This window comes from Ceratina calcarata, unplaced genomic scaffold (genome assembly GCF_001652005.2).
Source record: "Ceratina calcarata isolate Rehan_Ccalc_2016 unplaced genomic scaffold, ASM165200v1 scaffold115.2, whole genome shotgun sequence".
Classification (NCBI taxonomy): Eukaryota; Metazoa; Arthropoda; class Insecta; order Hymenoptera; family Apidae; genus Ceratina; species Ceratina calcarata.
Window position 1 is genome coordinate 1,230,036 of NW_017132446.1, and position 26,836 is coordinate 1,256,871.

Below are 26,836 nucleotides of genomic sequence, written 5' to 3' on the forward strand. Positions count from 1 at the left end.
GTAGCTATTTATTATTAGCATTGTTCTTCCGACGTCTGATTTCTTTTTAATTATAGGAAATGCATTTTTCTAAAGTACATAAACTTTAGGGATTGACTGTATAGCCAATACATCCTTAAGGACAAATCAATACATTCTATGTTATGCAATATGTAATAATAATTAGTAGACATTCTCATTTATCATGGATGTAAATCAGTAGTACTTAAGTCGCAATGTTACTTTTTCTCACCCGGTTCCCTTGACCCCTCGCAGAAAAAAGACCCAACTCTTCACACGGAGCTGAACGCGTTTACTTCACTTCATCGCGAAAGTGGCTCGTTTCCCACCGAGCTATCCGATTTGCATACGTTACCCGACAATTTCTCGCACATTTCCATGCGAGGCGCATTAATCGGGAAAATGTGTACGAGCGGATGGAAAAGCTTGTCGCGGTTCGATCGCGTCTGCTCCAGATTTTCATTCAACGCCGCGGGAAAAACGAGAGGAAAATCCGTTACTCAAGAAACACTCAACAAATCATTTCTGCATTATTATTGTACGTGTGCTTATAATAAATACAAGTTGCTACGTGCATTTTTGTATTCATAGAATTATGTTGTACGTGTATTTACGTATGTTGTCCATAAAGCATGGCATTAACTGCCCATTCCTTTCAAATTGCAGGGCTCGATTAAATGCGTGCCAAAGCGAGTTTTCTCCATTTCAGGCGTCGTCCACACATGCCAACGCCATGTATGAACCGAGACAAGCTTAAATTCTCCAAGTAGATTGTTACGCAACGTGCATAAAATGTCGTTTGAAAGTTTATAAAAAATGCGGACGTCTGATCAGGAGAAGTGCGAACTATAAAAGTAGATTAAAATAAGAAATAAGAAGAAATAAAGTAAGAAGTATTTCTGTACAATTTAGAGAAATCGTTTAAAAATATCTGATCATTCATCGAAGTGTCTAATAATTGATAAAAATTGATGCGGTGCGAAGACGGCGTGATTTAAATGAGCACGGTTGAATCAACAGGTACAGCCTCGGGATCGAAATGCACGGTAACGGTATACGCGTTATTCTAGCGTATCGAACCGCAGAAGAAGAGGGAATTCTTAACGTGTACAAGATTAATTATCAGACAGACGCGAGGAGAGGAATGCAAACCTTGGCGATCTGGAAGAGGGCTTGCCTCCTTGGCCTCTGCTCCTGCTTCATCCTTCCTCGGCTCCTTTGCCAACGACACGGGCACTACTTCTTTCGAACCGCGGCGTCGACGCTCTAAACCTCGTCTCACTGTTTCACAGCGATTCAGCGATCATCCGCGGTCCACTATCGACGATTTCGTTGCGCTGGCACTGTTCGTCATGATTCGCGCCGGTGGCTGACAGTTTTCGAACGGACACTGACGCGAGGACGCGCGAGGGTTGCGCGCAATGCGAGGAGTATGTACGTTCTTAGCCGGGCGTCGATGCAACAATGCCCAGGGCTGGGACCGCGCCGCGCCGATGCCAGCGCTCGTGGGACTCCTGCGGACAGGTAAGGAACCGGGGGGACTCGCGAACGGACCCAACGAGCTGTAGCAAGAGCTATAGTGAATGCGAGAACTGGAGGTCCACAGGAATACGAACGATCGTACCTTCGGGACCTTTGTCCGTTGCACCTCCTTCTTTTTTTTACCTTCCACAAATTTTCCTCCCTTCTTCAGATAAAAAACTGTTTGTACCTTTCGAGTTTGTTTAGGAAATTATACACCCAACGATAAACCTTTTAAAGGATTGTGTAAAAACAAGTTGTAGTTTAATAAATTAATGGTTCTTCACTTTTTTTAAATATTATTAAGTGCACGGAAATGCATAAGTTTGATTATTTCTGTAATGATTATTTTTATACATGGCATTGTTTAGTATAATATAGACACGCGGCCATTTTTACTACGGCGTGGGTGAGAGGCCTGGGGTCAGTTGTAAAACAGGGAGAGGGAGACGGTACTTCAAGGGCCGGGGAGCGGAAAGGGGACGGCGGCCAGTGTATACGAACATGTAAACGAGAAACGGGAGGAAGGGAGGAAAGTGGGACCCGTCACGACACCGACAACGTTTTACGTTACGCTACGATGCCGCGTAGTAGATTGTTACGCAATTTGATTCGGGAACGAATGAGTAATTTTGGGAACCTCTTTCTCCGCCGCCCGTTTCCCCTCTTTCCTTTCTTTTTTCACCGCGCCCTGAGGCTCTGTCGATCCGTATCTGCCACCAATTTTTCTGTTTAGCCTCCCGCGATTTGCGTGTTCCTTTGTGACCGTGTGAATCGAAGCTTTACTAGTGAATGGACGTGCGAATGCATTAATATTAATCAGGAGTTAGACTCACTCAGGAAATCCGGGTGTCAATGAAATTTGACTTCACTTTTCCTGCATTTGTCAAATAAAAAATCTAATAAGGCACATAAAATGTTTAAACAATTTCGCACGCAAATGTCTACAGTGACTACGAACAACAAATACGTATATTTACATATGAAAGTTCATGAACTTCCCATACAGCCTGGGAAAACAGTGACAAAACGCAGAACTCGTCAAGGAAAAGGAGAGAACAGGATGAATGGTTGAAAACAATTGTCCGGCGAGTATCGGTATGAGTTCTACCCTCGTCCGAGACCGCGTAGGAGGTCTGGGGAGCATCTCGGCAAAGAGAATTCCACGAAGAAGACTGGCAGCCTCTCTTTGTTATCGCGTTTCGTTTCGCTCCGGAAGAAAAGTTGTTCATTGTCGGCCCGCAGCAAGTGGCGTCTGGAAATCCTCAAACAGCACCGGGGTCTTTGGGAAAATTTCTACGTGCTTAGGAATAGAGCCTCCTAATTGAAGTGGGCATCCTTAAGGTTCGGGCGTGCTTCAAACTGCCGCTAAGATTTCCTTGAAGCTTAATCCAGATATCTTAAGACGCCTCAAGAAATAAAAAGAAATTTTTTGAAAGATTAAAATCGAGACTGAATCAGACTATTAACTGAGAAAATTTTATATTCATTATTAAATCATTTCAACTGCTGTTTGTCTCGACGAAGGAAAACTGAATTCAAGGATGTTCCATGATTTCCCGAGATCAGAGCCTGTCGCATCATTTATGTACCGCGAATGCTAATCAAGTAATCCTTTCCACGGGAAAACAACGTGGGCGGTAAATGCAACAGAGACCGGCTTTGTTCGCTACGCGACTCACAGATACTCAGACGTTTGAAGTTGCACAGATGACGATGGTAATGATGATGAGACGACTGCGACGCCTGAGAAAGTGTTAGAGACACGCTTCACGATCTTTCACGCGTTATACTTATTGACACTCCTTCGACAGATTGCAAACAACTCCAGCCACCTCACAATAGCATATTGCATGTTTTCTACGATTGCAAGATTTATTGAATAGTCCTCAGTAAGTATGAAGTTGACCTGAATTTTTGAAATACTGAGACTTAAGAATTATTTTATATATTGATGCTCATGAGAAACAGCAAGAATAAGTGAAATATGCGTAATGTTTAAAATGTTGTAACTAATAGAACAGGTTTATGAAAATCGAACGGTGTTACAAGCTGTTATTCAGTTTCGAATGATATTAACACTAGAAAGACTGAAACTTAGTATATACCTATATTGGCCAAAAGCAGTAAAAATGACTGCACTGTGAAAGAAATAATTTATGCATTATTATTTGTACATATGCCCAAAAGCAGTCAAAATGACTTCCTTGGGCAATCTAATGTTAAGGTTGATCACGTGTAATAGTGAGTACGGCGATTGTTTATTCATTAATTCTCGAGCGCACAATGGTGATATTAAAACATGGGTCAGGATAATAAGAAGCCAAGCGTAACTGTACTTTCTACCGCGAACGCTCTCGATACACGAGCTGGCCTGGAATAATCGATTGTACAAAGGCATGTTGATGCAAATAAAACGAGCTTCGAAATTTGACGAACGCGTCGGTTGACGAGCATCGATTTCGTTTGGAAAAATACCGAGTCGTCAAATACCAGGTAAACTTCGCCATTTGGCGTTTGTCTTAACGCAGCCGCTCGATTCTCTCTCTCTTTTTTTATTGATATTATAGCCAAAATGCGTGGCACGCACGTTCCAGGCAGCAATTCGACTGGCTCTTGATATGTGCACCCCTTGCGAGGCTTCACCGGCGCATCTGTTGCCGTGCAACACCCTTCGACGCGACGCAGGTGGTATGACCGCGTGTTCTTTCGCGTTTTCACTTTCGTTGCGATAGCGTGATATCTCTAGCCCTTCAGAATATTTGTCTAATGAATTCTTTATTAAGAAATGAGCTGTTCTTGATACAAGAAAGGCAGTTCTTTATTTAGAACATATGACCATATGACATTTCCTTATTTATATTTCCTTATATATATTTTATATTGAAGCACGTCGGTACCCTGGAATTTTAATTTTATAAAGAAAAATTTCTAGAATAATTAAGTAATTTAACTGCCAAGAAGATATCAATCTCATCGACCTTCGAATATCAAAGATATAATGACGAAGCCAAATTGCCTACTAGAGTTAAATCATAATTTTTTTTACTGTAGTTTTTTCCAACTTGTGGAACGCAGGTGCCAGAGGAGCTTCGTCGACATTCAGAGACGCTAATGCGCTGGAAAAGGGGAGCGCAGGTTCATGCATCCCTCAGGTATATATTGAAAAGGGAACAGGTAAGGGCTTTTCAAAGCTACCTGCTGCATTTCAGTTCACGGCTTCAGATGAATCATTCTGAGTTTCAGGTGTGTTGGACTTGAAATAAATACTCATAATAAAAACGAGTTCTAGTCGTTTCCTTAATTTTATGGAACCAACATAAATTCTGATAAAACGAATCTGCAGTCAGATAATTCAACAATTAATTTATAAAGGCAGACTAATTGAGACAAATTCATAAATAGAGACAGTTATCCTACAGAAATTCATTGAATCAATGAAACTACGTATATTTCATACGTCAGATGATTCTACTACACTTTGCGTATCTTGTACGTCATCGTTTTAGATTGAAGTATGATTACTTGAAATGTTATGACTAACAACCATAGTTACAATTCTAATAAAACGTCTGGACACGATTCGAAACGAGCATAACTCACACCCGGAAGCTGAGACGTTGTCACCATTACAAGAGGCATAAAGTTCGGTCTTGATCGAACTCAGCGTCGGGGTAATAAACATCCGAGAGGTCAGAGAGTGTTAGCGAGCATCGCAGCGTGCAACTATTCGCCCGGCGATCCTTTCACCATCGGCAGACGAGCACTGGGAATGCGTGGCTCCTCTTCCAAGCTGTGACATTTATTCCTACTCGAATCCATGCCCGGGAACACCTGGTTCGATTCGCCTGTGTCTAATGTGCCGTGCACCCAACGAAGACACTGGCTGTAGAACGCGGTGTTAATCAAAGTTGCCGCATCGATGAGTCTAGTCGCGTGCTACGTGCTCGCTGACTTGAATTACAGCACCGTGCAAATGTCTTAACAAAGAGTAAGTCTATACGAATTTAAGAGGATTGCTACTATCGTTCGTTAAATCATAATAAGTACTCAACTCCGTAAGCAGTATCAACTACTTTAAAATAATCGATCTGTTATGTAATTTTTATGCAAGTCACGAAGAATCGAACACGCAATTACGTGGACGTTAAACACGGATCTTGAGTAAGCAAACATGGAATAGAAAAATGTGAAGATTGAATAGGTTGTTCGATTAATCAACGGGACCGAGAGGAACGTTGACATTTCGACTTGTGCCGTCGAACACGGCGCACGTGCTGAGTTCGCGAGGAGCAGGAAGAAGAAGCGGTAAACCGAGTGCATTGATATCGGAGAGGCTGCCCGCCGAATCGAAGGTGGGAGAAGTGCAATCGCTGCATCTCCGTGCACCTGCACCTGCTGCTCTACAGATTCCGTCGAGAAACAAGTATAATAACTGAGATCGGATCGTTTCAAATAATTTTTATAGCACGAAATAATCGATGATACAAATTAACTTGCAAGAGAATTCTGTATTATTTTTGTGATACGAATGACGAATGAATTAAATATTATTATTATTATTATTATTTAATATGATTTTGCATATATCTTTTTCTACTCGATTTTTTAATTCCGAGAATCGATCATTATTTACTGGCTAATTTATGCGATTACGATTGCACGATCGCGCAGTCCTTTCACCGTGCTCTCTCGCGATTTCATCCAACTGCAACTACGTTTTGTTGCGGCTCGCACGTGCGGCCGTTCACCATCGGTACTGGCAAAAAGCGAAGAACGACGACGCAGAAACAGCGGCGCGAGGAGATAAATGATCGTCTCTCGCAGCTAGAAATAGAGCAAACTGAAGCGGGATCGTTTTATTTGAAAACTGGCCGGCATCACGATAGCGCGACACCGCAGACCTCTCGTGAGCCGCGTTCATTAATTATTCCAGCATCCATTTGTCTATTGCCGAGGAATCATTAAAAATGTTCTATCAGTTGTTTAAATATGCAAAGTCCATTTGAACATTACGTTCTTGATTTTACAATTTAACCCCTTGAACGACAATTTATTATCAGTCAGCACTTGAAAGAGAGGAAAGTTTATGACGAGCTGGACTCGTCATTTCCGTTCAAGGGGTTAAAAGCGTGGAACGAGCTGAGGTTTAAATCCGTCGTTTGTAAAATGACAATGAATACAGCAATCAATGGTAAAAATAGTAAAACTCGTTTTAAGTTCTAACTCCTATCCTTTCCCCGTTGCTAAACGACCAGTATTATCCAAGGTTTCGTTTTTCGTCTTCTTGCCTCTCGATTTGAAGCTTCTAGATGCTGCTCGCACGTGCGCCGCGATAAAAGGAAGACGTGGAAAAGAGAAGGAGGCAGAAAACAGGTTTCACCTCAGACGACGCGACGCGGCTGCTGGTTGCTGCTGGATCCACGAAAAGCCCGCGTACAGACGATGAAATATCGTGGAACGGGCCTTTCTCCCCTTTGCCGTACAGCAAACAGCATTAGTTACCCCTTTACCGTGGCCGTATTATATCTACGACTCTCTAATCACGTGGATTATGCTTTGAATATGCGAAACGCGGTTCTCTTCCCTTTATCACTGAACCTACTGTGCAATTTTGATTATAATTCCATAGTAATGTACGAGTAATTGCATTTATGCTATTTCTCGTTCAATTAAGCTCGTTACCTCTCTTTCTAATTAAGAAATATTCCATTCCGTTTTTCATATCAATAATGCATAGAACATTTTCTGATTCTGTTTTTTTTGTAATTCATCGCTGAGTACTTACGATGTGGTTAAGGAAACTTTGACGTTGCAAATATTTAACCATACAACAGCTTCACGATGGAACGTCGAATTTATGCGCGCAAGAAGTTCCGAACGAGCGAGCATAGTCGAGCAGAGAAGCGGAACTTGCGCAAACGAGCGCCGATTTTGCAAGAGTTTTACTCACGGAGGAGAACGTTTAGTGAACGTGTTCCACGGCAGATGAGACTCTTTAATAGAGGTACGTTCACCCTCGGCTACTCACAGTTAAAGTAAATGTAATAACAGTGTTGGGATTTTTCATAGTTATAATCATTTCGTGTGCACAGATTCAAAAGTTAATGTAAAATCTCTGATTTCTAAGAACTATTAATTTGTGGTATGGTCGATTAAAATGAAAATTCTGAAACGTTAGCATGAGTTCTAAATGTATGCAGGTTTTTACAATGGGACAAGAACTCGGATGAATTATTCGTGTGCAACACTGGATGCCAATGCTACAGAGATATGTTGATTAAACACCTGAATGAATATTGGAGTAGATTCTATCGCAGATCCAATTCCACTGGATCAGAACGCAGATACGTGAAACGAGTTTATGCAGAATGTATACCGCGGTACCAATTATTAGTTCCTAATGAGTCATTTCTAAACGATTATACGAAAAGCTTCAAAAAGAAACTTACAGTTATAGTTCGTAACACATTTTCAGATGCGATTTTAATTGGTAGAAATTTCTTAAATCGTCATTTAATTTTATATTTCATTTAAAAAATGTTTGAAATGAAGCAGGATGTGTGCATTTATAATCAGATGTTTCTTTATCTAAAAATTCTAATAGTTTAAATTGCACAACACGAAGAATCTCGATGTTGATCCTGGTAAGAGTTGCTCCAAACGTTTCTCGACGGATAAATAAAAACATAACGAAAACTGGTATGAAGCTCGGCTGCCAGTTAATTAATTGCATCTGTTCAAGACTTATCAACGGGGACGATGAGAAAAAAGAACGAGGAAGCTTGAAAAACGGTGAAGTACGAAGCGTCGGCCGTTGAAAAGCGGACGCGTCGTTGTTTTCGTAGCCCGCAGGAGGCCGTGGAACCTGAAGAAAAATCGGGGAGACAGAAGAGGAGGTACGAACGCGGGTTGAACGAAGATCGATGCGCGGAGACCGGTTTCTTCAAGGAGCACACGGCTACGGTGATCAGAAAGGGGAACTGTGAGTGCGGCTAAAGGAGGCTAGCGTGGCCTGTTACGAGAGAGGAAACCGGTTCCCCGGGATACAAACTGGAGTAAAAGTGTGCTGCATGTACGAGTACGCGCCGAATCGAACCGCGTGCTTCCATGTTTACCACACGACGCGCAGTCGATACAAGCTACAGATTGGTGATCGCGCTATAAAAGAATCAGCTGACCGGAATCATTTTAACAGATATAGAGACTGCAGACTTGTTTGAATGCGGGAAGATTCTCGACGCTGAAATGGAGGCTGTAATTGCGGTCGTGCTCGAGTGACAACTGAATGCTGTTGCGTTGGTATCTGTTGATAGAAAGGTATTCGATGGGGAAAGTTGATGGAGAAGATAAAATTGCTAGATTAAATAATATAATCTTCAGGAACGTTTCTCTTATATTTAAAATAAAATCTATATTCATGTGAGTCGCGAGGAAGCTTCGTCTTAAACAGGGCGAACTAGTTTTCCGGGTAGAATTACATAGCATAGTAAGTCGGCTTTGCGGATAACAAAAGCGGTTCTTTGGTATCCATATTAAGAACTCTTTGTTTCAGTTAACAGTCGTTTAGAGTTAACTCGCGAGTCACCGCGGCCACAAGAAATCTATTGTCGTCGATACCATTAAGTTTGCAATTCTTAATTCTTTTCCTCGACTGTACGATATTATTTGTTAAACATTGAAAATATTTTGCTGTCATTCTAAACAAATCAATTCTATTTTTATCCATCTTATTCCCTTGGCACTCAAGGCTATGTTAATTACCATTCCGTAACGGCAGTAGCTAGGAATAAATCGCAATGATCTCACGCCTACGCGACACGCGGCATTTCGCTTGCGAAAAGAGGCAGGAAAAAATGAGAAGAAATGCAGTGTTCAAGGGCGAGTCGGCGCGGGAAGCGAGCCGATTGGTCCGCGATTTCTCGACCCCGAGATTTCAATGCCGAGACTGGCGGGAAGAGCACGGCGCGGCCATGCTGTGGCTCATCCCTTCGCAAAAATCCTCGCTTCTCGGAAGGTTCTCGAGTATAGTTCCTTCAACCGTACCGAGAAATCTCTGATCGTTACGTTACCGTAATAAAACCGACGCCTGGCACTCAAACATATTGTTACTCGATCTAGTTTTAAGCGATTTTTTATGGAAAGCATTGGAAATATTAAAAAATATCGACTGCTGCGTCGAACTTGACGTTATATCGTCACTCGGTGTTGTTTGAAGTAATCTTTCATGAAGATCGTTAAAAATAAATGGATTTCTGCTTACTCCGCCAGATCGATAAAGTTCTTAAAAAATTGCATAAGGTAAACGCAGCTTTTTGGAGTAAACGAAAACCAGTAGCGAGTTCTCCTTTGTTCTTGGAGGTCAAGCGAAACGCAAGCGCGCGCGGTCCATGGTCGCTGGAACCAGTCCCGATTAAAAAGTCAGCCCGGTGGCGCCTTCGCGTGGTGTTTCCCTGAAGACTGGCTCGAGATCAGCCGTTCTCCAATCTCTAGCCGCAGGATGTTGACCCGGTCCCGGTTCTACCAGCGACGCCATATTGGTTCACGGTGTTTCGCGTGATCGTAGTACTACGCAGCCAGCTGGCACTCGACGCCGTCGGCCCGCAAATCACTTTCCAAGCTCGGCGCCACCTTGACTCGATTTACTCCTAGCATGACCCCTTGTCTTTCGAACGATTACGAAATCATCGATGATTTATGAATTAAGTTGAATTTCAAGTGACATTTTAGCGATGCTTCAGATTAGCATTGAATTAACGAATATTCGTAGTACAACTTTTCTATCTACGTTTTTTTTATAAAAAAAAAGCCATTATGGCGTGAGTTATTTATGCTGACAGCTGCACTATTTCCGAAAAGTAACTTTATGTTCGTATTTCAAATGATTTTTATGATAAGTCAAAAGTATAAAATTTGAAACGAGGGAACGAGTTGACAAAAACGATTACCACTTTCTAAATGGTTTTATCAGGCTGTAGACTCGTTGCAAAAGAGTATATGAAACTTGCGACAGCATGTAGGTACAAAAACAAAGGAATTACTAATCAGCCACCGTAAAATACAATCGCTATTCGATCAGAATGATTTATGACAGTCTGGCATTGTTTACGCATGCGGGGTGTGGAGGTATAATCTTGCGTGGGCGTAAATCGGCATTCCCTGCTCGTTCTATCGCGCCTAGATCACGCGTCGAGCCATCCCTGCCACGATTCGATCCGTCAATTATTATACCCACCCGTTTTTAACTAAAAACCCATTTTTTACAATATAAAGGAAGGAAATAACCACTTTAACATTTGTAAATTACAAGAAGAAATAGAATGCAATTCTAGTTGATGAATAGTTCTCTTTGATCGACGAGAAACATTCGCCGACTGTTTCATAATTTCGGTCGCTAATGAGTCTGAGTGAATGGGACAGAAATCGATATTAATCGGCGCGCTTTGATTTACGTTTCCTTTGTTTTTATACCATGAAACGCAAGACATTGCTCAACTGCATTTCATTTAAGATTCCCGAGTATCCGCGTTTGTATGAATGAGCAAACTTTCTTTGGAAGATACCCCCTGGCAATGATTACAAAACTTGAAACACCTGTCGTAACTTTATCGCGTTTAAATCACCTCTTCCTCCGTCGTACGATTTCGCTTAACCCATTTAAATCATTGATTTAAAGGTACTTATCTCAAATTCAAGTCACATTACCAGCTAATGTATCTGACACATTGCCAAATACTTCATTTATTTTTTGGCATGATTTATAAGGTCTCATATTTAAAGTATCTCAACTGTAGTTAGAACGTCACGCTTCAAACTAGATTTTATTAATGTTCGTTCTATACATAAATATACGCCACCTTTCACGGGCCATTACTCGCAAAATCTTCGATTTCGAGAGGGTGCGTTCTCACGGAAATGGCAGCAGCGTGAAAATCGACAGTTCACTGGCTACGGAAATCCTTTATGTCTGATTTAAGGGCAGCCAAAGGAAACAGAAAGTCTCGCCCGTGAAGCGTGACGTTCGATTCTTCTTCGAACTCCACGTTCAAGGTCTCCATTTATGCTAATTAGTTTACGTAATTTGATGGAGTAATATGCTAATTTTCAACAATAAAAGACGAACTGAATAATGAAACGAAGACACACAGAATTACCAGATTATTATAAAACAATTTACCCTTTGATACAATTTTAAATGACTTATTCTCAAGAAATTATTAACGAAATCATCCTAATTCATGTGAATATCAATCTGACCCCTGTCCAAGGTACCGAGCAATGTACAAAGCGAGGGAAACATTAGGAGGTCGGTGCGGGAGCGTTTCTTTATCTGATGCGAGCACCTGCACTGACACAGGGAAATTATATCGTGACCTCTCGGCGAACGTCGGCCATGTGAACCTTACGCGCCAGCCAAGTAGAAGCTGTTCCGGCGACGGCTTCCGGTTTCAACCTGGTAGCCTCCTCCTTCTACTCATGGGTCTTCGCCTTTCCATTCAGTAGACGTCGTTTTCCATCTCTTTACTATACTACATATTGCCCGGCACGTGGTCACGCTCGCTGAACCACGTGGGACCAAACCACGGTTCACCTGTGCTCTTCTTCTTCTTCTTCACCCTCGATTATTAACAATAACGTGCAAGAAACTCTTCTTCTTCTGTTTACATTTCACTCTGTCACAATTATACTTTCAGCAGCAGATTTCAAGTTTTAATATTTCAGCCTGAAGCAGGTTTATGTTTTTTAATAAAATTCTTTAGATGGTATTTGCTTGAAAATGGTGTACAGGAAAAAAAGATGAAACATCAAATGAATCTTCCCATAATAAATAGTAAGCATAGTTTTAATTCATCCTCCAAACAAGGTTTCCCCTTATCTATTTGATGCACCAATTCGATTACTGGCTACCGCTTGTTGAATACTAACCTACACTTTTCCCTTATCGATCTCCCGATCTCGCGTGCAAAAATTGAAAGCACAGTTTACATTTTTATCGAATTAAGTAGCCTCGGTAGCCCCGGTTTGCTTACATGTTCCCGATTAGATTTTTAATGAACATATTGTACTCCCAAATGTGATGAGAATTACAACATAAAATGTATAATGGTTTTATACTTGAAATTCTTTTACAACGAGAATAAAAATAAAACTATAACTGAAGGCACCATCAATATGAAAATGCATTTCAATCTAATCTCTATTAACCTGAACTTGCAATTCTTAATCTAAGCGATAAGATGAATTAATTTAGTAAACGAGGCCAACAATCGAATTGTGGGACAAAGTTGTAGCCTACATTTAATGAACCAGTTCTAAATATATACATTATAATACAAGTCGGCAATCGAAGATCGGACGCGGAGGCGCCAGACTCGTACGAGACGTTCACTCCCACGCGAGCCAGCCACCGTGTCCGCGACACAGGGGCTCGTTATTCTCCTCTGTTTCGAGATTAATTTATAATCGCGTATCTCCGCACGTGAAGAACCCCGTATGAGAAACAACGCGCCTGTTCAAACCGCTGCCATGTAATTTCCAAGATAATACGACAGTTTCTACAATGAATGATTGCCCCACGGTTTGTTAATGATGATTATAAATGATTGATCAATTTTTATTTTTCCATAAATTGTTTCGTACGTCAATACTCGTGATCGATGATTTCGAATTTGTATCAATGAATGTAATAAGAAAATCCATTCGCTTTTATTAATTTTAATCTCTTTTTGCATCGCAGAAATTCTCGAGATATTATTTTTACATATTCCTGTGCATTTTAAAGCACATAAAAAAATATGTAAGTGAGCTTGGAAGAGCGATTTTCTCACGAAGGCTGATAAACCTCAGCACTCGTCAGTTCCTCCCCTAAAAAATTGTTTTCTTGAAATTGCGTGCGTATAGTCATTTGACACGGTAAACAATGTTGGCATTTTTCGCTCGCGCGTTTTTCCATCGTTCTGCTGGCGTGTCCACTTTGTATTCGGGAAAGCCCGCTTCGCGGACGTGACTCATTATCGCGGGATAAGGGAAATAAAACCGCGGGCGGAAGGTCGAAATCTTCTCTTCGCTTGTCGTTTTCTTTTTGCTCGCGCGTGGGCGTGTAAAGTACGCAGTGGGTACGCACAATTGACACACGCACGAACGCCCACACGCGCTCGTTTATTTCGTGGGAAATCGCGAGAGAATCCCTTTTAGCGGCTGAATTAGCGGCCGCGGCGGCTAATAACGTTCGCTGTAATTTTTATTCTCTCTCACGGCTGCCTGTTTTCAGTTTCCGACCATTCGGTTAGCTAATGCCGTTGTTATCGGAGTTTTGTCAAGACTTTTACGATTGGATGATTATCAGAGATTGAGATCTCACGATTTTTATGCAAAATTAAACATTTGTGGGGTCAGTTTAAAAAATGCAATTTAGATAGAATTTAAATATTGGAATACGCGCTCATATTTTCTATGTTTTTATACAAATGACTGTCAGTGGAAGATATCTGAATTTTGCTTCTTCTTCTATCGACTAATTGCGTGCAATTACTAAAAACCTCCCAACAAAAGAAAAAGCGAATTCTCTAAATGTTTAGAACGGAACTCGGTAGGAATTACGTTTGCTTTTACCCTAATCGCAATATTTTCTTCTGAACGCTTAGCTCGTGCCAACGTTTGGCCGGCTAGCAATTTCCAATTTTTTCGCGCGATCCCGAGTTAGCGAAAACGCTCGTAAACCGCGCAGTGGTAGATAATGCTCGCTCCCTGACCAGCTATTTTCTTTGGCTGCGTTTTACTCCGAGACGCCTCTCCGTTTTTCAGAGTCATTGTTAACGAATCCGGTCTGCCTTGAGAGGCATCTGCTCGCGTGCTCCGCGTGACGCGCTAATTCATCTCGCGGAATCAACTCTGCCGACTTTGCTTTCGTACGAAGTATCGCCGGAATTTCGACCGAGAATTTAAACATTTTTATTCATCACCGGACTACGTATTTAGGAATAATAAACTGAAATTGATTAAGAGAGCAAACATGGATTTTATGATTTAGTTCATTAATACAGATTTGAATTGATTTCTGATATTAAATGAAATACCGATGGACGAGCAAGCGACATGATGATTGTAGGTACATGAAGAAGATAGAACACGTGTTGCTGTAAGTTTTTTCATAGAAAGCATAAACAAGAGAAATATCGGTCTCGAATTCCGCAGGAATGCATCTAACCCGGCCGTGAAACGAGAAGAACCGCAAGAGAAGTTGTACGCATTTGAAACGGCGCGGCAACTAACTGCCGGTTACGCTGTTTTTCTTTTCTGAACAACCGCACCCACTGCAGCTCGGATGAAAATTCCATGCAAACGATCGCCACTGGGAAATGTGTTAATCGCAAAAATTGAAACGAACGGAAATTAGGATAGAAGAAAAACTATGCTTGTGTGCGTGTTTTTGATAGATTAGAATTTCTCTCACAACTTGTATTTATTAAAGAATGCATCTCTCGTGATCGAGCAAGTAGTTTTTTGGCGTATCAATGCAGATGACAAGAAATTATGAGAGACGTTCTAATTCCATGAAAATTAAAAGATTTCCATGAATCATAAAAACAGTTATGCTCGTCTGTTTCATTTTCTAACAGAGAAGCTTCCATCAATTCTTTAAAAGAACCGCAGCTTAATTTTGCATAATATGAAATAGTAAGGTTTAATGGGGTGGACTTTACGATTGTTGGAAGTTTCAGGAGGGTCTTGAGAACGGTTGTGTGCATCAAAATTCAGTGCAACGAGTGAAACATTTCCAAAGACTCGGCTCAACGAACCAGGGCGATCCAGTTTCAGGCCTCGAGATGCAAACCTCGTAAAACGTGACTCGGGTCAACCACGTACGGCCACGTTTCACTGCGGATGCCCGAGGACCCGCTAATGGCTCCTATACGTGTATGCGGTAATCGAGTAGGCGTGGGATTACGCGAACACCGGTGACGTCACTGGTCCATCAATTATTCACATTTCAATAATAAAACCTTGTGATATTTATGTGATATCCATAAAACAAGTCAGTTATGGAATACAGAATTAATGTTACTAAAGAAATGCTAAAAAACTTGAACTAGCATTCTACTAAAAATAGTGATTCAAGAAACTGTAAGAAATTGAATCAGACTGGCAGATTATAGCAATTTCCTTTCGTTGATAGGATACATATAATTATGTCTTGACTTGACTGATTGAAAAATATTCATAGTGTCCTTTTGGAAGCAAACGAAACGTTTGGCGACACCGTTACACGGGTTGTTAACTCAGAAAACTCAAGCGAACGATAAGTCAATTATTTCAAGCAGCGAATTAAATCTCGTATTAAGTGACCAGTCTACTTCGCGACGAATTTTATATCAATCCGAGACAAATTTTTATGAGATCGAGATTATTAAACTGTTAATCATTACTATAACGTCAGGAAACGTATTCATCTAAAAAATGAATTGCTATTTACAGAATTGCAAGACGAGTAGAAATTCCTTTTTTTCAACGTATTTTCAAACCCATTACATAACTCTGTTCCTCTTTTTTTCCTGTAGAAACTCCATCATCATCAACTCTCTGCACAACACTTATCAACCATAAATCATCTTAGATCTGTGTTAAAAAAGCGTAAAAAAACAGACACCGCGGTTTCCAGTAGATGCGAGGAAGCACTAATGGAGTAAATTGCAACTCTCTCGTGAATACGTGCTGAGACTAATCTATCTATGATCGAGACGAATAGAACGAGCTCGAAATTAAGATGGTTTAATATCCTGTATAGGTCAAGATTAGACGCTGGTAATCACAAGATTACCGGAATTGTTCCCAGAACCTGAGACAGTTCTGGTCCACTAGGGAGAAGGGAAAGGCGAGTTAGGAGCGTTAGATTTCACAGAGCGATCCTCGCTAGTTGCGAGAGGACTCGACGATGCAAGGAGAAGAAGACGTCGCGAATTAACGTTGCGTGCGACCTAGAAAATGTTCAAGGGATCGATAGGGGAGGGTGGAAACGCGTATATCGCGTTACTAAATCGTGTCCATGTCGGCGAGACGATACCTTAACGATTGCGAAAGGATTATATGTACGAGTACCCGAAGCGTGAATCTTCGGGACATGGGGAATGGACCTCGTCGTGAGAAGATCCACCGTTGGGAATAAACGAATCGATATTAAAACATCATCTCGTTCTGCTGTAGGATTTCATTTTAAGATGAAATGAAAAATACAGCGAAGATCCCTTTCGTCATTGCATTGTTCTATAATAGTATTGATTAAAATGCAGATTTCAGACATTTATAGAAAAAATAGAATGTATTGAAAGTAGAAAATACGTTTTCGAATTAATGAATAAAAGAAAGAAATTCATTATTACAAATGTACAGACACACAATTAGGGCAATCTATCAATCTCGTACTAGATGTACGTTACGAAGAATACGTAAGACAGTGTAAGCAACGTCTGGAAGACGGTTTGCCTTATACGCGAGTGTGCTTCCGGTTCCTTCCTCGACCCGCGGTAGACATCACCTGGCGATGAGTCAGAGAACCGATTCCCTTCCCAGACACCTGCTGCAACGAGCCCGAATCGCGACGTACACCAAGTTCCATCCGCCATTAACGATGCAGTCTTTTTTTTCCACTGAGGTCGAGCGGCTCCACGTTTCTACATAAGTACTTAAGTGTGTATATGTAAGTCAAGTAACTCCTCGTCTATTGTCACCGAAACGAGACCCGGATTCATGGGCCAGCGACGTCAACGGGACCCTACGAGCCGTTGCCCTGCTTTTGTGGTCACACAATTTATAATTCAGAAAAATAATCAAACTTTTCTTGGAATAATTCGACCGAGCTTTATTATTCGAGAGATCGTTTATAATTTTGTCAAAAAGTTCATTTAATAATATTGGATGAAGATTCTGACACCATAAGCAGAGAAATGAAAATGAGTAAGACGTAATTAACGATAATTAATCGTCAGAATGAGACAAAGGATAAGAATGGTGGACGGAACAAAGGGACATCAACGTGGGCAACGATGATTAACAGAATTTCAGACGAATAGAAAATCGGGCTCGTTTGCGTAACAATGACGAGTGGGCGTCCGCCCGAAAGGGCACAGATGGGACCTTCCTAAAATGCCATCGGATCATCGTCAAGCAATGCATCGCCGCGTGCATCTGCAACCAATGTAGGCAGATGTTCTCCTACGGGCACGCGTCTCTCGTCGTTATTCCTACGTCGAACCGATGTTTCACCGATCCCATTAAATCCTGCGGAGAGATCGGGTCAGGTGCGAATCGGCCACGTGCCACCAGATGGATGGCCCGGCCATTGTTTCAGAAAGATTGCCTTTCAGGAAACATGTGGCCCGCAGAATCGTTTACAGGAAATTAGAGTCGAGTTATTTCAGTAAATCGAGTTTAAAGCATCAAGTTGAAGCATTCAGATTTATCGTTATTTCAGAATTTCTTTTATACTTTAAAATCACATTTTTGCTCAATTTTGCCTAATGCACGAAACTGCAATTTATGGACGGGATAAAAAGTTCTTGACGTCTTGGTTTACTTTAGAGCGAGCAAACGCGAAATGAAGCACGTGCTCCTATTAACTGCGGGCGTCGACGAGGGGAAAGAAAAATTGCATTGTATGCGATGAGAGCGACTGGGTGTCAATAACACCCAGAAAGACGAGGACAGGTGTAGAGGGGTGCAACCCTTTCCGGCGAGCGGCTAATTACAATAGGAAACTGATTCATCTGCCAGCGCTAATTACGAGAGTGGTGGCGCAAACCCCACTGCGGTCCCTTTATTATTATCCTTGCGTCAGGCTTCGGGCGTGGGCGTCGATAAGAAGAAGAAGAAGTAGTGAACTTTTTGCATGCGCAAAGACGGGAGCTAAAGGGAATTAGCCCGAGGCTAACTCGGGAGACGTGGGTGTCACCACTTTGATCCTTCAAAATTGTTTTTCTTACCCCTCAACTGGGAACAGCGAGGTGCTTTGTGCGTGTAAAGGTTTTGTGTACCCTCGAAGCGTCGGAGGTGTTTGCTGAATTTTTTTGTGTGCACAGGACAGTGTTAAATATGCATGATCCTAACAAATACTCCATACTCCCAAGTCTAGAAGCTAGAATTTCTTATGCGTGGTACCATGAAAAATATTTTAATCAAACCGTTTGGAACGTGAAATAAGCTAATAACTGATATAGAAATGAGAGGCATCATAGTTCCGATGATTCAGGCTTGGAGTGTCATTGACTCTACGCAGACAGGCAATGTCGATCGATTATTAAATTACAAATGCGTATGCAACCATTCCTCTATTATCTACAGAACAGTGCAGTTATTATAGGAACAATGAAACGAAATATCTGAATATATTTTAGGTCTATTTTAACGAATATTTTAACACGCTATTGTATACCTTTCACATTTCTAGCTGTGAGACAATAGAGACAACTTCAATTATTCTCAGGCTTTTAATTTCTACCGGTTCGGGTCCCTTTCAATTTTTCGTTAATTGTAGGGAACCGATCGCTCGGTAGAAACTGTTTCCAATTAATGGAAAATCCAATGCTACCGGGATTACAATAAAAGAATAACAATTAAATAACAATTAACAGCAGTTGCTGTAACTGTTTCCAATTACTGAAAAATTTGATCGACTATCGGTCTCATTATTGTCCCATCCATTTGCCTGTGATTAAACAAACACAATTCAGTACGAAGTAATGACTGTCCGAAATGAAACTCTAAAAATAAATTATTGTTCAAATATATAAAAAACTGATTTGCTATGCTTTCTCTCTTTTCGTCCTTCCATTTATTTTTATAAACTCGTGACGAAAAAACTGAGAACAAAGTCCATCAGAGTCGCCCGAAACATAATTTATGCCACTGTGGCTTGAGCATTTATCAGCGTCGAGGAAAGTGGTTCCCGTTATTTCCACGATGGTAATTACGGAGCAGGGGCCGACGAAAACAAGTTTTATATCATCGATTCGTTAGGTCCCCGGCTAATGAAACGATTTGACGAAGCCCTCGCGGCTATGCTCGCTCCTGGGCTCGGTAATTTACGAGCCGATTAAATCGACCGGCTCGATTAAAAAAATACGGAATTATCATTTATCCGGACACTGCCCCGTGGACAAGTACAGTACCGCGATTGTTTCATTTCACCGTTCACTGGCGGGTGAAATTGAAAGCCACTGATAATGTGAGAACGGATCGTCCCTGTGAAATTGGGATATTACGGAAAGCAATTAAGAAAACAATTAACCTGCCGCTTTCGCAGGAAATAAGCCAATACACGTGGCGTTTCTATAAATTTATAATTAATTTTATTGAGACAAGACAAACAACAATTACGAAAACGATCACTCTGTCACGAGTCAATTTTCTCGGATTAAATCTGTATCAATAAATCCCTGATCCAACAACAACAACGAGAGAACAAGACGTCTACAAGAGGTGTTTAACTAATCAGCGAGTAGCATTGATTAGCGTGAACGGCGTACGAAACTAGGAGACGGTTTAAATTTCAAAGCACACGGAACGAAGCCGTGAATAAATTACGAGGGAACAGCTAGTCCAATCTAACGAAATGATCGTACGTTAACTATAGATGCTACGGCACAGGGCTCGTTCGATATGTAAAGCGCGTACGCGATATACCTTAACTTCACGTGACACGTGAATACAGTCGCGGGATTTTTTTTTTCCATTCTGTCTTTCAACGTGAACGCACACCGTGCACGCGGCCAGGGTGTGGTGCTGCCTTTTGTCCCGTGTCACGAATGAAAAGCGAACGCTAGCCATCGTTGTTGCAATTTGAAACAATCATGTTGTAATTCGCTTACATCCATTGTCGCTGTCGTTTAATTTTAGGCAGTGTTTCAAATAATTTGTTGTCAATATTAAATTTTTAGAATAAATGGGAATCGTTTCATCGATAAATATTTCAAACTCTTTTGTTTTTTCGCCATTTTTACTCTTAATACAACGAGGAATGTATGAGTAAAAAAAAAAATGAAAGGATTAAAACAATTTGGGCAAGAATGATCCAAGTGCTCTAATAATCTCAAGTAGCTTATGAGAGGTTGAAAGTGCACACTTCACGGATCGAATAATCATATTCACACTGGCAATTAACCTCGGGCGCCAGGGCTCTCGAGTCAACGCGAGATAACAATCGGTCCGAGAGAGACTTATGACGTTAACCAGGAACAAACAAGAGTCTGACCTTTGGTTCTGGCTTGTTGGGATATAATACACACTAAAGTACGTCACAGTCAGAAAATAAGAGAGGAAGAAAGAGAAAGGGAAGGATCCACGGGTATATACAGTGAGTGCAGAAAATTAGAGAATAAGGAGATGAGGGATGGGCTCGAAGACTCTCCACGTGTCTTGTTCTTTAACAGACCGTGAATATTTATGCCTGCTTCCAATGCCGCATTTGGCTATTCATGGTCATAAACTATGAGACCCATAAAAATGCTTGGAGAACAGCAATTCGCGTTTTAAACAGATTCACAGTTCAGGAGGACCTTTCTCACTTTTTGTTAAGAGATTTACACCGTCTTTACGTATCTTTGTTAATCGTTTTGAGCAGGGACTCGTCAGACGCGTTTTTTTTTTAAGAAACTTCTGTGCATCATTTCTTCTTTCAATTCAGAATTCGTTTCAATTCAAGTTTTAATTAATGGATTAAGAGTGATCAAACAGAGTTGCAATGCATGGTTGGCCGTCTGGTTGCATGCGGGAAGGCGCGTAGTGACCTTCGACGAGAGAAATGCAATTGCAGCGCCGGAATCAGCGCGCAAGATTATTTCATTAAAAAATCAATCGTGTTATTCTTCGTCTTTTCGAATTCGTCAAAGAACGCAATTGTCTTCACAAATTTTTTACAGATGTGATAAAAAATTTCAATATACATTTGAATAGAAGAAATTATTGATCAGTTTATCGTTGTTAAAGAATGATTTCAGAAGTGAAATCCTCCTCTCGTTTCGACAAACACTGGCAATAAATTATCAGTTGAATCATTAGAGCACGTTTCATGCGATTAAGGTCGTGTTAATCGTAGCTACACGAGAAGCCGAAACTCGATCGTGCGGTTCGTTTTGTATCTACCTGGACGTTTACTCGAATCGATTGTTCTAATCGAGCCCGGGCCGCGTGTAATTGCTTCCTGCGGATGTTACAATTACCGCCGCGTACTATCGGACACGCCAGGCCGTGGCCTCATACGTACGTATACGTACAAAAGCTGGGAAAAAACAGCCCTCGATCGACGATACTAATCCTAACGGTCCGTGGGAAGCTGTTATTTTCGCGTGTTGATGAGGCGGCAACCATACTCGATCGCAATTTACCATTGAAGTAAGAATAATTTCCAAATGAATTCATTATTATTTGCGCTTAAAAGAATACCTTTTTTTTTAAATAAATGTTGTAATCAAAGCAACGCACGTTAATTGACGAAGCAATTATTATTGCAACACGTATCGATCATTCGAAACGATTCAGTTGGTACGGTGAATCGTTTCGTTGTTGCGTGAAAAGGATTTATCTTACCTGCACGGCGCTGTTGAGGAAACAATTGTTCTGGCCGGGTCCATTGAGTAACCCTTTGGTGCTGGTGAAGCTGGTATTGTGATCGTTCGACGGTGATTTCTGTGCAGAGGGGATTTGCCCGTTCGGCTGACTTCCATGGATCTGATGGCACTGCGTCGACTGCAAATATCCGGCGTAATCCACGGTATCCTGGGATGCAGCTGGCTGCTGTAACCCCATAATGGAAGCCATCCTCGGTCAGCTACGTCTGTCTCATCTAAGTCAAACGGGAATCAAAAACCAATTAATTAAATGCTACCATTAATTATTATTTTACATATTATCTGAATCCATTTGATAAATTGTTATACCGGTTCTGCTCACTTAATAGCGAATTAGATGATGTCTCGTATAATATTGTAGGAAAACGTAATTTGACGAAAACGAGGAGAAATTTCGTTGTGAATTCCAAGGAGGAGAGCGTTTTACGTGAACGCGTCTCCTTGAGCGGAGGGAAAACATTTTTTATGCCCCCGGGCAGAATGTAGGTAAATTGCAGGGCTGAGGCTCGCGAGGCTCGCGAAACGGCGGCCATACGGAAGTCTCGTCAAACAAATTTTGCGGAAACAATAAAGAAGACGATCCCAGAGATTATCCTTTATGACCAATTTTCCTACATGTCTGGTTAAGATAAATTGCTACGAGATATGCCGATCCATTTGGAATTTTATCTTCGTTATATCATTTAATATCGAAGTATGCTGCACTATTTCATCAAATTGGAGACATGCGAGACTTAAATTTATCGAGGCACTTCAATTTTACTAATAATACTTCAAATAATCTTTTATAAGAGAATGTCTATTGCAAGTAATAATGTCCATACTGTTTTTTATTTTAAAATTGTTTTGCTGAACTTGGGAAATATTCCTATTGCTAAATCCATTCGACAATTGGAACGAGGAAAACGCGGTGCCGGTTACGCTGTTTATACATGAAACAAAAGTAATGTAGAAAATTGATATGCCACATTACATGCAACATTCCATCGGGAAGGGTTAATGAGTCACGCTACTATTCATACTGATTAAGTACCATGGGTTTCATAAGGTATTTACCATACGGTTTGGAACGTGATAGCGCGTCGGACAGTAGCGTAACGCGATGCGTGTATCAAATGATTGTAACGATACTGAGAAATCGTGTTCAACGAATCAATGAACGGCGATCGCGTGTCGATATTCATCGGACATTCCCTGGCCAGTGAGACGCGACCCCGATCTCCAAGGAAAACGACATAGCGCTCCCAATTGATTGTTAGTAAGCAGGAATCAGTCGGTTGTAAATAACGAGTCTCGCTGGCAATTTTTACGTTTCATATTTTTCGAACGAAACAGGTTTTCATTGAGAGTGACAACATTTTAATTGTAATATTTTTATGAGCATTGAGTAGTGGATTTACTAGACTGCAGGTTTGTATGTAAGAGAAAACGTTTGCGGTGTTGTGGTAGAAAATAGTATTTAAACAGGAATTTCTTGGAATAAGATAAAGTAAAGAATAGCTAAGATCGATGCCTGTAATAGTTAATAATAGCCATTAATAGAATCAGATGTTGATAATTTCTCAATTAATCTGATACCACAATCATAACTACTATTCTTTAAATGGATCTATATAGAAATTGTAGTTACTTGAGAAACGCAATGATGTTACATCAGTTTTTATCATTTTCAAGCGTCGTAAAAAATTTGGCACTGATCTCAAAGAAAAAAGCGGAGTCCCAGTCGACCACGTGATTCACACGAATCGTAGTAACGGTAAACACGTAACACGTGAATCGACGGTAATTTCTCCGTTTCTCTCCCATCTATCGCGTCCCCTTTTCATCCGCTGAACGAACAATGTGTATGTATTATGAAGCTTACGCGTGTCCCGACACCCGTTATCTTATATGAATTTGAAACGAGAAGAGAGAACCGAGGAGAGGCTTCGCAACAGACAGGATGCAGGATGCAAACCGTGTACTTTCCTCCGGCCGTGTAATTCTGCGAAAATGATAGCGAGCCGATCGAAACGATATTTGCTTCCTTACACGTTAACGTCTCCACTCGATAAGCTTCTGTGCATAATTAGAATTCCTGTTAGAAATTGAAAAATTGCTTCATGCCGATTCAACATGCGATAGATTATTGATTAAGAGTCAACCTGTTACCGTTAAAATTGCATTATGATCGCGACCATACAACGTCGATATGACACACGCAAGATAAATCTATAAACGACGCGTGTAACTGTAACTCGACAGGTAAACGTATGTACAGTTGGAAGAACTGCTCGAACAGTTTTTTTTATCGAATGCTGGCTTTAGTTGAAGATCGCAGAAAATTGAAGGTAATTTAAATGTTCTACGCTTTTGAATGTCGTCCAAATTCGCAAGCTTACCAAAAACAGCGGAAGAATATTTGCGTCATTCTATCATCAAAAATAGATTTCTCTATCGAATCTTATTTTTAACGTGAGCGAGTCGTCTTTAAATAAGCTCAGTGTGTCGAACGAAATTGCGTATGATTTGGAATGGATCACGTATGAATGAGAGATGCTGCGAAATGGCAACGCGACGCGTTTGAGGATTAAACAAATTGGCTGCTCGAAAGGGAAACGAAGTACGTAAAATAGAGATGCTGAGGGAAGACGATACGTATCGGTGAAGGGCGTCGGGAGGGACTGAGGCTGAGCCCGACGTACTAAATGCTAGCCCGACCGAGTGGTCGGCGTTAATTTTGAGGGGCCGGAGAGAAAAGTGGTCGGAGAATACGTGCTCGAGTGGTAAGCTAGTGTCGCCCTTCGTCTTACTGTCTCCCGCGGTCGCTTTTAGGGCTCGGTTAACAATGCAACCGCGAGGTATTTTTCGCCCGTCGTCGCTGCCGTTGAGTGGATGCGGACGCTAACGTCGGCAACTCGATACGCGTTTACGTTTCCACGGAAAATAGAAGCAACTAAGGTCTGGATTCCATCGAGCGAGCGAGAACCGCGTTCGCGTTTTTCTCCCTTCGAATCGCAGGAAGCTCTGTGCCGGATTCGCGTAAGAGATTCAGGTCAATTGAGCGATTACGCGTTACCTGCCTACGGTCCTCTTTTCTTTCTTATTACATCGCGTTTGTAATGCGCGTGGAGAATCGACTTCCAGGCGGGGCGAATATGGATCAAAAAAATTATAATTCAACGACCGAACTAAAAATCATTTTATACATTGTAACGAGCCTCATCAAATTATTTGACATGCTTGAGGCTACTTACAAATATGACGATCAATAAATATCGTTTAATTGTACGAATTAAAATAGAAATTGTTTATTGTATTTTTGGTAGAAACATAAAAAAATAAATTTTCCGGTACCGGGAATCGAACCCGAGCCTCCTGGGTGAGAGCCAGGTATCCTAGCCACTAGACCATACCGGACCAATGAATCTTAATGCGGTCCAATAATGTTTTCAGCACTTAAATTACATAAATACGCGTATATTAAAAACATTTTTATGATGCTCAAATTATAAAACAAATCACTTTATATTTTATGAAGCCAATGCTTATGTTAATAAACATACTATCATGATGCTAAAGTATTTATTCAATACCGGTTTCTAATTTATACTTAACGGGAATTGTCTGTGCCCTCGAGCCTATCCAAAACTCGAAAGGTTTGGGCCTTGGGTCCATCTGTGGCTCGTTTTTTCCTTTTCAAGTTAACTATGGTATTGTACGTGCCACGCGCTACGCATGCCGACAAGGTTCCGTCGTTCAGAATGACAATGTACGCAAGAGTACTTATTCATAGGCCACCACCTAGCAATTCTTTGCTTAAGATTTTCTACGAGACCCTAACGGTATAATGGGCGAGCTTCTGCAATCATGCTTAACGCAAAACATCCAAGATGCGTTGAACTGCGTGAACTTTTGTAACACTTCCGACTCAGACTGTCTATGCGGGTTTTCAGTAAAATCATTGAACTGTATTATCAATGATTGGGAGTGCAGCATTTCTCTATAGCATCCACTGACTTAAAATGACAGGAAAATAAGTGACGAATAAAAGATGAAATAAAATTATAGAAAAATATATCAGTGTGTAAAAATTCAGATTACGTATAGCAAGATTTATTTCCAAAATAGCTAAAAAATGTTTTATTTAAAGAAAAGAGAACACAGTTTTAAATATGACTAAGGCGAAGCGTGTTAAATTCGTAGCAAACAGCTGTTCGTTTAGCGAATCCAGCAGTTTATGGAAAATCGAGTGACTTAAAAAAGACCGTCGAGGTAGTTTCCGCCGTCTGTACGCGGGACGAGGGAAGCGATTATCGTATTTTCTCGCGAAATCCGCCCGTCGACGTCGCGATGACCGAAAAAAGGTAACGGGGGAGGCAGAAACGGAAGCAATAAGAGAGAGAGAGGGCCGAGATCGTACATTACGGCGTATTTGGGTCCTGCCGCCGTGCTATCGCGAGGTTATTTCCGTTTCGATGCGTGAGGCGTCGCGACGCCACGACTTGCTCACGAGAAAACCCAGTGCTCCGGAATACTTCATACTTTGTACGTAGTCACGAAAATCTTTAGATAACTCTATCAGACTACTTCATATAGATACGAAAACCTTTATATAATTCTGACAATAATGGAACAATTGTGATAATGCGATAATACTATGTATCAAATAATTTTGATAAAAGTTTGATAATCTTTGATAATGAAAAAACATTATT

The 26,836-nt window shown here is 41.1% G+C and overlaps 1 protein-coding gene and 1 non-coding gene across 3 annotated transcripts in view; both read right to left on the bottom strand.

The window, feature by feature from the left end:
• The window catches only part of ec (ubiquitin specific peptidase echinus), a 63,519-nt gene that overhangs the window by 22,799 nt on the left and 13,884 nt on the right, over positions 1-26,836 (bottom strand). Inside the window, exon 2 of one of the 2 annotated variants that reach the window (XM_018022923.2) lies at positions 22,099-22,354. In XM_018022923.2, the coding sequence (XP_017878412.1) occupies positions 22,099-22,329 (231 nt within the window). In that variant the 5' untranslated portion in view covers positions 22,330-22,354. Of the gene's footprint in view, positions 1-1,152; positions 1,472-22,098; positions 22,355-26,836 lie in introns of those variants that run through there. The other variant, XM_026812722.1, reaches the window with a different exon arrangement.
• TRNAE-CUC (transfer RNA glutamic acid (anticodon CUC)) lies at positions 25,467-25,538 on the bottom strand. Its single transcript has one exon. It is a non-coding gene; the product is annotated as a tRNA-Glu (tRNA).